Here is a 10,000-nt window from a genome sequence, read left to right as displayed (position 1 = left end):
TGAGTGCAAGACAGGGCCCTCAGTGTGTTTGTTGTTGCTTAGGTTTGCCATCAAGCTGCTGGAGGACGTGGTCTTCTTTGTGGCGGACGTCATCAACAGCGGCCAGGCGGTCCTGGATGTTACCATGACGAAGGCCAACCGAGAGAGACAGAAACTGATGAGAGAGCAGAACATCCTCAAACAGGTACCATCCACACACACATACACACACACACACACACAGGTACCATCCACACATGATTGCTGGAGCGCTGGAATGTAACTATGTACATTTACTCCAGTACTGTACCTAAATCCAAATGTTGAGGTAGTACTTTACTTGAGTCTTTTCTTTTCATGTCACTTTCTACTTCTACTCCGCTACATTTCAGAGAGTAATATTCTACTTTTTACTCCCCTGTGTCTGTGTGTGTGTCTGTGTCTGTGTGTGTGTGTGTGTGTGTGTGTGTGTGTGTTCAGATCTTTGGCATCCTGAAGGCTCCCTTTAAGGACCGGGGGGGTGGCGAGGGTCCTCTGCTGCGTCTGGAGGAGCTGGCGGACCAGAAGAACTCTCCGTACCAGTATATGTTCAGACTCTGCTACAGAGTCCTCCGGCACTCACAGGAGGACTACCGCAAGAACCAGGTGAGGACACACACACACACACACACACACACACACACACACACACACCCAGGTCAGTTGGACGATGGTGATAGGCAGACATTACTCCGCAGCGCTGTGGACGGCAGACATTTAAACAGAAAGTTGTAATGGCGCACACACACACTCACACACACACACACACACACACACACACACACACAGGGACACACACTCACACACACACACACGGTGACACACACTCACACACACACACACACACACACACACACAGAGACACACACACTGACACATGCTGACACAGACGTGGATGGTTCCCTACAACGCTCTTCACAAGTTAAATAAATGATCAGTTCACTACTTTCATTGAATGTGGGTGTTGTATTCAATAATAGAAAACATGGTTGAAAAATGTAGGAAAAAAATGTCAAAAAGCACAGAAAAAACTGACAAACAACTTGTAAAAAAAGTGACAAAAACGTCAGGATAATCTGCTGCTGATGAAGCTGAATGATTGTCCCGTTCACGTCTCCTCTGACTCTCCCTGCAGGAGCACATAGCGAAGCAGTTTGGCGTGATGCAGAGTCAGATCGGCTACGACATCCTGGCCGAGGACACCATCACCGCCCTGCTGCACAACAACCGCAAACTGCTGGAGAAACACATCACCAAGAAGGAGGTGGAGACCTTCGTCAGCCTGGTCCGCAAGAACCGAGAGCCCAGGTACACACCTACACATCACTTTGACAAGTAACGCTCTGTAATTGGTATGTATTCCAGGTACTTTCACCCAGGAAACAGGTGTTCATGTCCTGAAGAAGTTAAGGAGAAAACACAAGACTTTCACCAGGAAACAGGTGTTCATGTCCTGAAGAAGTTAAGGAGAAAACACAAGACTTTCACCCAGGAAACAGATGTTCATGTCCTGGAGAAGTTAAGGAGAAAACACAAGACTTTCACCAGGAAACGCGAGAGTGTTTTAATCTCGGCTAAACTTAATTTTTATGTGACAGGCCAGCGGTCGCCTAATTTCATACAATGTCATCCGAACTGTTGTGCATAAGAAGTTTTGGTGTGATATCATCTGAACAGGTTCCTGAGGATGCTTTGTTGTCAGTTTGTTGTCAGTTTGTTGTTCTGACGGTGTGTCTGTGCAGGTTTCTGGACTACCTGTCGGACCTGTGTGTGTCGAACAACGTGGCCATCCCCGTCACTCAGGAGCTCATCTGTAAATGTGTGCTGGACCCCAAAAACCAGGACATCCTCATCAAGACAGAGTAAGCTGCATTCAAACACACACACACACATATATATACACACACACACACACCCACACACACAGACACACACATACACACACACAAACACACACACATGTTGTCTGGGTGAGTGTGAGTGTCTGATGGGAACAACAGTCTTTGACGTTGGTCCAGCATTAAGCAAGAAACAAGCTGATTTGTGTTTCTGTCCACGCAGACGTCGTGTCCCCAAAGATGCCCCCCCCGGTGGTGTTCAGGGAGAATACATCGGGATGGACGACTACGGAGACGATGACGAGGTAACTCGGACACATCTCTGAAAAGCCTCTGTATTATCCAATCATTGTATCATGTTATGCTGACGATACTGTCATCTTATGTTCTAATCTGTAGAACAAACTACCGGCCAGGTTCAGCGTTTAGTGTGTCTGTGTGTGTGTCGTTGAGGTGTTAGTTGTTGTGTGTTTCTGCAGGTGTGTCTAGCGTTGAGGTGTGTGTTGTTGTGTGTTTCTGCAGGTGTGTCTAGCGTTGAGGTGTGTGTTGTTGTGTGTTTCTGCAGGTGTGGCTGGCTTTGAGGTGTGTGTTGTTGTGTGTTTCTGCAGGTGTGGCTAGCGTTGAGGTGTGTGTTGTTGTGTGTTTCTGCAGGTGTGGCTGGCGTTGAGGTGTGTGTTGTGTGTTTCTGCAGGTGTGGCTGGCGTTGAGGTGTGTGTTGTTGTGTGTTTCTGCAGGTGTGGCTGGCGTTGAGGTGTGTGTTGTTGTGTGTTTCTGCAGGTGTGGCTGGCGTTGAGGTGTGTGTTGTTGTGTGTTTCTGCAGGTGTGGCTGGCGTTGAGGTGTGTGTTGTTGTGTGTTTCTGCAGGTGTGGCTGGTGTGGACAGATAAGACCAACGAGAGACAGGAGAAAGGTATCAGACAGCTGGCTCAGGAGGCCAGGCAGGGAAACGCTCACGATGAAAACGTCATCACATACTACAGGTACACACAAGACTTTACACACACACATACACACACACAAACACACACACACACACATACACACACAGACACACACAGACAACTGACACACACACATAAACACACACACTAGACTTCCTCAAAAAACTCTACGGCTTTCCACATTTTGGCGCTTTTTTTCGACAATTTTGTCACTTATTTCGATGTCTGTCTGTGTGTGTGTCTGTGTGTATGTCTTTCTGTGTGTGTGTGTATGTCTGTGTGTGTGTGTGTGTGCGTGTGTGTGTGTCTGTTTGTGTGCGTGCGTGCGTGCGTGCGTGCGTGCATGTGCGTACGTGTGTGCGTGTATGTCTGTGTGTGTCTGTGTGCGCGTGTGTGTGCACTTGCATGCGTGTGTGTCTGTGTGTGTGTGTGTGTGCGCTTGTGTGCATGTGCGCGTGTGTGTGTGTGTGTGTCTGTGTCTGTGTGTGTTTATGTCTGTCTGTGTGTGTCTGTGTGTCTGTGTGTGCGTGTGTGTGTGTGTATATGTCTTTCTGTGTGTGTGTGTGTGTGTGTGTGTGTGTGTGTGTGTATATGTCTTTCTGTGTGTGTGTGTGTATGTCTTTCTGTGTGTGTGTGTGTGTGTGTGTGTGTGTGTGTGTGTGTGTCTCAGGTACCAGTTGAAGCTGTTTGCCCGGATGTGTCTGGACCGCCAGTACCTGGCCATCGATGAGATCTCCAAGCAGCTGGACGTGGAGCTGATCTTCCTGTGTATGATGGACGAGACGCTGCCCTTCGACCTGCGAGCCTCCTTCTGTCGCCTGATGCTGCACGCGCACGTGGACCGCGACCCGCAGGAGCTGGTCACGCCCGTCAAGTATGCCCGGCTCTGGACCGAGATCCCCAACGCCATCTCCATCAAAGAGTCAGTACATTTTAATTCTGCAGCAATGCATTCTGGGAAATATGGGAGTGTGTTTTCTATCGTGTGATGTGCTGATCAGAGTCTACTCTCCTGTCCAGGAGAAGAAAGTAAAGGACAAAAAAAAGTCACACACACACACACACACACACACACACATTTCTATTTCACTATCTTTGTGGGGATCCATCATTGTCATAATGCATTCCCTAGCCCCTTACCCTAACCTTAACCATCACCACTAAATGCCTAACCTTAACCCTTACCCTCACCCTAACCATAACCTAATTCTAACCCTAATCCTAAAACCAAGTCTTAACCCTCAAACAGACCTTTAACCTTGTGGGGTCCAGCATTTTGGGCCCACAAGGCTGTCGGGACCCCACAAGTATACTGTATTCCCCGGTTTTTGGACCCCACAAATAGTAAAACAAATACACACACACACACACACACACACACACACACACACACACACACACACACACACACACACACACACACACACACACACACACACACACACACACACACACACACACACACACACACACACACACTCTCCTCCAGAGGAAGGTCTTCCTGGAGCCTGGGTAGCTCAGTCGGTAGAGCATCAGACTTTTAATCTGAGGGTCCAGGGTTCAAGTCCCTGTTCAGGTGATAGATTATTCTGTGGTGCTCTCTGTCTTCATCATTGATCGAGGACTGCAGTTTTGTGACATCAGGGCCACGTTTAGTGACGACAAAACGTAACAACCAGTTTTATTTAAACTGAAACAGGGGTGCACGTCAGTACACGTCTTTGCTGATTGGCTATCAGCTCCGACACAGCCAATAAACGAGAGACAATATTACTCAAAACCCTTTGCACCTCGTCGTTCAACACGTAAACACGGTGCACACTGTTTAGAGACTGAACGTGCCCCAGCTGAAGTGTATCTGCCTAATCAGTGTGTTGTGTGATTGGTTTCTCCTGGCAGAAGTTTTTTGGTTAAGCGTCCGATGTATCGTGTTGCTTTTACAGAAACATGAGGACGTTTGTTGTGGAGGTCTTCAACGTTTTTCAAGCCAAGGACCCCTTAACTGAGACAGAGATAGAGCAGGGATCCCCTACTACATATTTTATATATTAAGTTGCATAATAATTCAATTCAATTCAATTTATTTATAGTATCAAATCATAAGAAGAGTTATCAGGACACTTTACAGATAGAGTAGGTCTAGACCACACTCTATAATTTATAAAGTCCCAACAATTCTAGTAATTCCCCCAAGAGCAAACATATAGTGTGACAGTGGTGAGGAAAAACTCCCTTTTAGGGAGAAACCTGGGACAGACCCAGACTCTTGGTAGGCGGTGTCTGACGGTGCCAGTTGGGGGTGTGATGAACAGTGGCAATAATAGTCATGACCAGAAATAGTAGTTGTAGTAGTTCATGGTATAGCAGGGCACTGCAGGTTGTAGCAGGACGTAGCAGGGTGTAGCAGGGCGTAGCAGGACGTAGCAGGACGTAGCAGGGCGTAGCAGGACGTAGCAGGGCGTAGCAGGACATAGCAGGACGTAGCAGGGTGTAGCAGGGCGTAGCAGGTTGTTGCAGGACGTAGCAGGTTGTAGCAGGACGTAGCAGGACGTAGCAGGTTGTAGCAGGTTGTAGCAGGGCCTAGCAGGTTGTAGCAGGACATAGCAGGACATAGCAGGTTGTAGCAGGACGTAGCAGGGCGTAGCAGGACGTAGCAGGGTGTAGCAGGGTGTAGCAGGGCGTAGCAGGTTGTAGCAGGGTGTAGCAGGACACTGCAGGGTGTAGCAGGGCACTGCAGGGTGTAGCAGGACACTGCAGGGCGTAGCAGGGCGTAGCAGGTTGTAGCAGGACGTAGCAGGACGTAGCAGGACGTAGCAGGGCGTAGCAGGACGTAGCAGGACGTAGCAGGGCACTGCAGGACGTAGCAGGACGTAGCAGGGCATAGCAGTGCGTAGCAGGTTGTAGCAGGGTGTAGCAGGTTGTAGCAGGGTGTAGCAGAGCGTAGCAGGGTGTAGCAGGTTGTAGCAGGACGTAGCAGGGCACTGCAGGGTGTAGCAGGGTGTAGCAGGACGTAGCAGGACGTAGCAGGGCACTGCAGGGTGTAGCAGGGTGTAGCAGGACGTAGCAGGACGTAGCAGGGCGTAGCAGGGCACTGCAGGAGGTAGCAGAGCGTAGCAGGCCGTGGAGCAGGACCACGGCGACAGCTGCAACCATGATTTAGGTGCCACCTTAATCCAAAGAAAACTGCTGGGCAAAATAACATAAGGACTGGGTCTACAATAAAATGCTAAAGCCTTTATACATACATTCTTAGTGCATAGAAAACTAAGCTAAATTCAAATTATAAATCATGTTTTAGTGTTAAACATACAGTGAGACAGTGAATCCTTATACCTATCAGCCAGTTAGCCGATCATAAATGTCTTTTTTTTCAAATAGGCTGATTTATATTTTCTAATAATATGCTGGATTCATTTTAAGACATTAAGATACAACTTTTGCAAAGAAACTTCCTTCATTCATGTTGCCAGATGATGGTCTAGTACCGAAAACAATTACTATTTCATTTATGTTTTAGCAAGTTAGACAGCGTGCGGGAGTTTCTTTGCAACTTTTGACCTGCTTGTCCCACTGAGACACACCTGTCTCACATTATACATGTGCAAAGTATTTTTCTGCCCTGAAAAAACATTTAAATCCCCTGATGAAGATCTCTGTTCTTCCTCAACATGAGATGTTTTTAACCAGGTAATCTGCTGCTTCCTGAGTCCGTTTAGTTAGGCAGCACGGTGGCCCAGTGGTTAGCGCCGGGCTCTCACAGCAAGAAGGTTCTGGGTTTGAATCCAGGTCCTTCCGGGCCTTTCTGTGTGGAGTTTGTATGTTCTCCCTGTGTCTGCGTGGGTTTCCTCTGGGCGCTCTGGTTCCCCCACCATCTAAAAACATGCACTAGGTTCTCCAGTCAGTGCCCTTGAGCAAGGCACTGGCTCAGATCTGGAGTTGGTCCCCGGGCGCTGTGATTGGCTGCCCACTGCTCCTTTGAGGGATGGGTTATATGCAGAGAATGAATTACATTACGCTACATGTACATGTACAAGTGACAGTAAAGTACCTTTAATGCCTTCCTCAGTTACAACTCCAACATGGACTCCGTTTAGTTAGTTATAGTAGTATGTAGTAGTATATAGTAGTATATAGTAGTACATAGTAGTATGTAGTAGTATGTAGTAGTATATAGTAGTATATAGTAAGTATATAGTAGTATGTAGTAGTATATAGTAAATATATAGTAGTATGTAGTAGTATATAGTAAGTACATAGTAGTATGTAGTAGTATATAGTAGTATATAGTAGTACATAGTAGTATGTAGTAGTATATAGTAGTATATAGTAAGTATATAGTAGTATGTAGTAGTATATAGTAAATATATAGTAGTATGTAGTAGTATATAGTAAGTACATAGTAGTATGTAGTAGTATATAGTAGTATATAGTAAGTATATAGTAGTATGTAGTAGTATATAGTAAATATATAGGTAGTATGTAGTAGTATGTAGTAAGTATATAGCAGTATGTAGTAGTATATACTAGTATATAGTAGTATATATAGTAGTATATAGTAAGTATAGTAATAGTAGTGAATGTTTCTTCCTCAGTTACGACTCCAACATGGACTCTGTTTAGTTATAGTAGTATATAGTAAGTATGTAGTAGTTTGTAGTATATATTAGTATATAGTAAGTATGTAGTATATATAGTAGTATATAGTAAGTATGTAGTAGTATGTAGTATATATAGTAGTATATAGTAAGTATGTAGTAGTATGTAGTATTTATAGTAGTATATAGTAAGTATAGTAATAGTAGTGAATGTTTCTTCCTCAGTTACGACTCCAACATGGACGACAGCCGAGACAACAAGAAGAACCGGTTCTCCAACACGATGGCCTTCATGGAGGAGTACCTCAACAACGTCCTGCACGACGAGCTGCCCTTCCACAACGCCGAGAAAAACAAGCTCACCTTCGAGGTCTGGCCCTGCTCTTCTGCTTCCTGTCTCTGATCTTCTGCTTCCTGTCTCTGATCTTCTGCTTCCTGTCTCTGCTTTTCTGCTTCCTGTCTGTCTTCACAGCTTCCTGTCTCTCTTCTGCTTCCTGTCTCACTTTACAGCTTCCTATCTCACTTCACAGCTTCCTGTATTTTTTTTTCACAGCTTCCTGTCTCACTTCACAGCTTCCTCTATCTCACTTCACAGCTTCCTGTATCTTCACAGCTTCCTGTCTCACTTCACAGCTTCCTGTATCTCTCTTCACAGCTTCCTCTATCTCACTTCACAGCTTCCTGTATCTCACTTCACAGCTTCCTGTATCTCTTTTCACAGCTTCCTGTCTCTCTTCTGCTTCCTGTCTCACTTCAACACTTCCTGTCTCTCTTCACCACTTCCTGTCTCCCTTTACAGCTTCCTGTCTCTCTTCACCACTTCCTGTCTCTCTTCTGCTTCCTGTCTCTCTTCACCACTTCCTGTATCTCTTTTCACAGCTTCCTGTATCTCTTTTCACGGCTTCCTGTCTCCCCTCTGACCACTTCCTATCCCTCCTCCTCCAGGTGGTGAGTTTGGCGCGTCACCTGATCTACTTCGGCTTCTACAGTTTCTTCGAGCTGCTCCGTCTCACCAGGACTCTGCTCGGCATCATCGACTGCCGGCCAAACCCCGGATACGCCGGGGTCTTATTCCAGGAGGACGGGTCAGGTTGGTCTCTGCTCCGGTTCCTAACGCCGCTGACACACCAACCCAACGTAATACGTCTCCATAGCAGCAGGCGGCGCTAATCTGTATTGTCGCCCAAAAAATGAAAACCGGCAGCTGATTGGACGAACGCGTCACGTGGGTCTGGCTGCTCCCAGATTTTACAACCGGCCATTAATGGCGGCTCATTCAGAATACGATCTCATATTGGACTAAAATAGTTCACCGAAACGTGTTTCTGAAAACATTTGAAGAGAGAAATAGGCCGTGCAGTTGCTGAATCTGTCTTCATTTCAGATCAACAAAGGTCAGTTTAAAAGATTTACGACTTCTACTGGATAGTCGCGTCGCGTTCAATGGATTAATTTGCATAAAGATGGGCATCAGCCAGCCTTTTGGACGCGCAGCATTTTTTCAAATGCAGCGCCGCCTTCCCAGAACGCTTTGCGGGTGCGTTGAAGTCGCTTGACGTCACCCAGAGGAATAAAGTGGAGCACGGCGAGACAGAAATGTCGCACGGCCAGGTGGATCTTCACGGTTACATTTCTCACCTGATAGTTACTGGTTTTATTGATTTTAATATGCTTGTTTTATGAGTTGGTTTTGTTGTAAAGTGTCTTTGAGTACCATGGAAAGCCCTATATAAATAAAATGTATTATTATTATTATTCATGATGAAAGAAGTACTAATGCTTTAACCCTTGTGTTGTCTTCCCGTCGTCCTGCAACTTTGGGTTTTTCTGGGTCGAAATTTCAACATTTTGTTGTTCTTTTTCTACACTTTTGTCGACGTTTTTGTCCAAATTTTTCACATTTTTTTGTCACTTTTTTGGCGCTTCCTGGCGATGTTTTTTTTCACTTCTTTTTACAAGTTTTTGTCACCTTTGGCGATGTTTTTGGTAAATTTTTTCAGCGTTTAAAAAAAGTAAAAAAAAAATTCCTGCGTTTTTGTAGCTTTTTCCAACATTTGTCACTTTTTTAAATTTGTATGTCGTAGTTCTGATAGAGAAAGTTTTTGTAAACGGGTCAAATTTGACCCGAGGACAACAGGAGGGATAAAAGGAATTACTAGAAAGTGTTTTTCTTCTCTGTCTGAAGGGAAGAACGTGAAGCGCTCCATCCACGGGATGGGACAGATGATGTCCACCATGGTGCTCAACAGGAAGCAGTCCATCTTCGGAGGTGGGGGGGGCAGTGGGGCGGAGGCGGGGCTTGCTCTGGACGGGCCGAGAGGAAGTAAAGATAGCATCGACAAGGTGGACCTGACGGTGATGGACACCAAGCTGAAGATACTGGAGATACTGCAGGTAACGGATCCTGGATCAGGGGAGATTCTAGGATCAGACCTGTTAATCGCTGTTTTAGGCCCCCAACGTCACCTTCCAGGCAGCGCTGCCTGGTTGGCACTTGGATTAGGCAATGGTTATGGTTAGGGTTAGGGTTAAGGTGCCTTGAAGTCAATTAGGCAATGGTTAGGGTTAGGGTTAGGGTTACTGTTTTTAAATGTTGCTTCAGCTATGCA

The 10,000-nt window shown here is 46.0% G+C and overlaps 1 protein-coding gene and 1 non-coding gene across 2 annotated transcripts in view; both read left to right on the top strand.

Moving 5' to 3' along the window:
• The window catches only part of itpr3 (inositol 1,4,5-trisphosphate receptor, type 3), a 148,129-nt gene that overhangs the window by 55,828 nt on the left and 82,301 nt on the right, over positions 1 to 10,000 (top strand). The window contains exons 13-22 of the mRNA XM_036007833.1: positions 43 to 184; positions 460 to 624; positions 1,154 to 1,326; positions 1,761 to 1,880; positions 2,080 to 2,161; positions 2,720 to 2,835; positions 3,467 to 3,718; positions 7,617 to 7,761; positions 8,337 to 8,481; positions 9,577 to 9,785. Coding sequence (XP_035863726.1) covers positions 43 to 184; positions 460 to 624; positions 1,154 to 1,326; positions 1,761 to 1,880; positions 2,080 to 2,161; positions 2,720 to 2,835; positions 3,467 to 3,718; positions 7,617 to 7,761; positions 8,337 to 8,481; positions 9,577 to 9,785 — 1,549 coding nt within the window. The remainder of the gene's footprint in view (positions 1 to 42; positions 185 to 459; positions 625 to 1,153; positions 1,327 to 1,760; positions 1,881 to 2,079; positions 2,162 to 2,719; positions 2,836 to 3,466; positions 3,719 to 7,616; positions 7,762 to 8,336; positions 8,482 to 9,576; positions 9,786 to 10,000) is intronic.
• On the top strand, positions 4,303 to 4,375 carry trnak-uuu. Its single transcript has one exon. It is a non-coding gene; the product is annotated as a tRNA-Lys (tRNA).

Source organism: Sander lucioperca, chromosome 12 (genome assembly GCF_008315115.2).
Source record: "Sander lucioperca isolate FBNREF2018 chromosome 12, SLUC_FBN_1.2, whole genome shotgun sequence".
Taxonomy (NCBI): domain Eukaryota; kingdom Metazoa; phylum Chordata; class Actinopteri; order Perciformes; family Percidae; genus Sander; species Sander lucioperca.
This window is presented reverse-complemented; position numbering and strand designations above follow the sequence as displayed.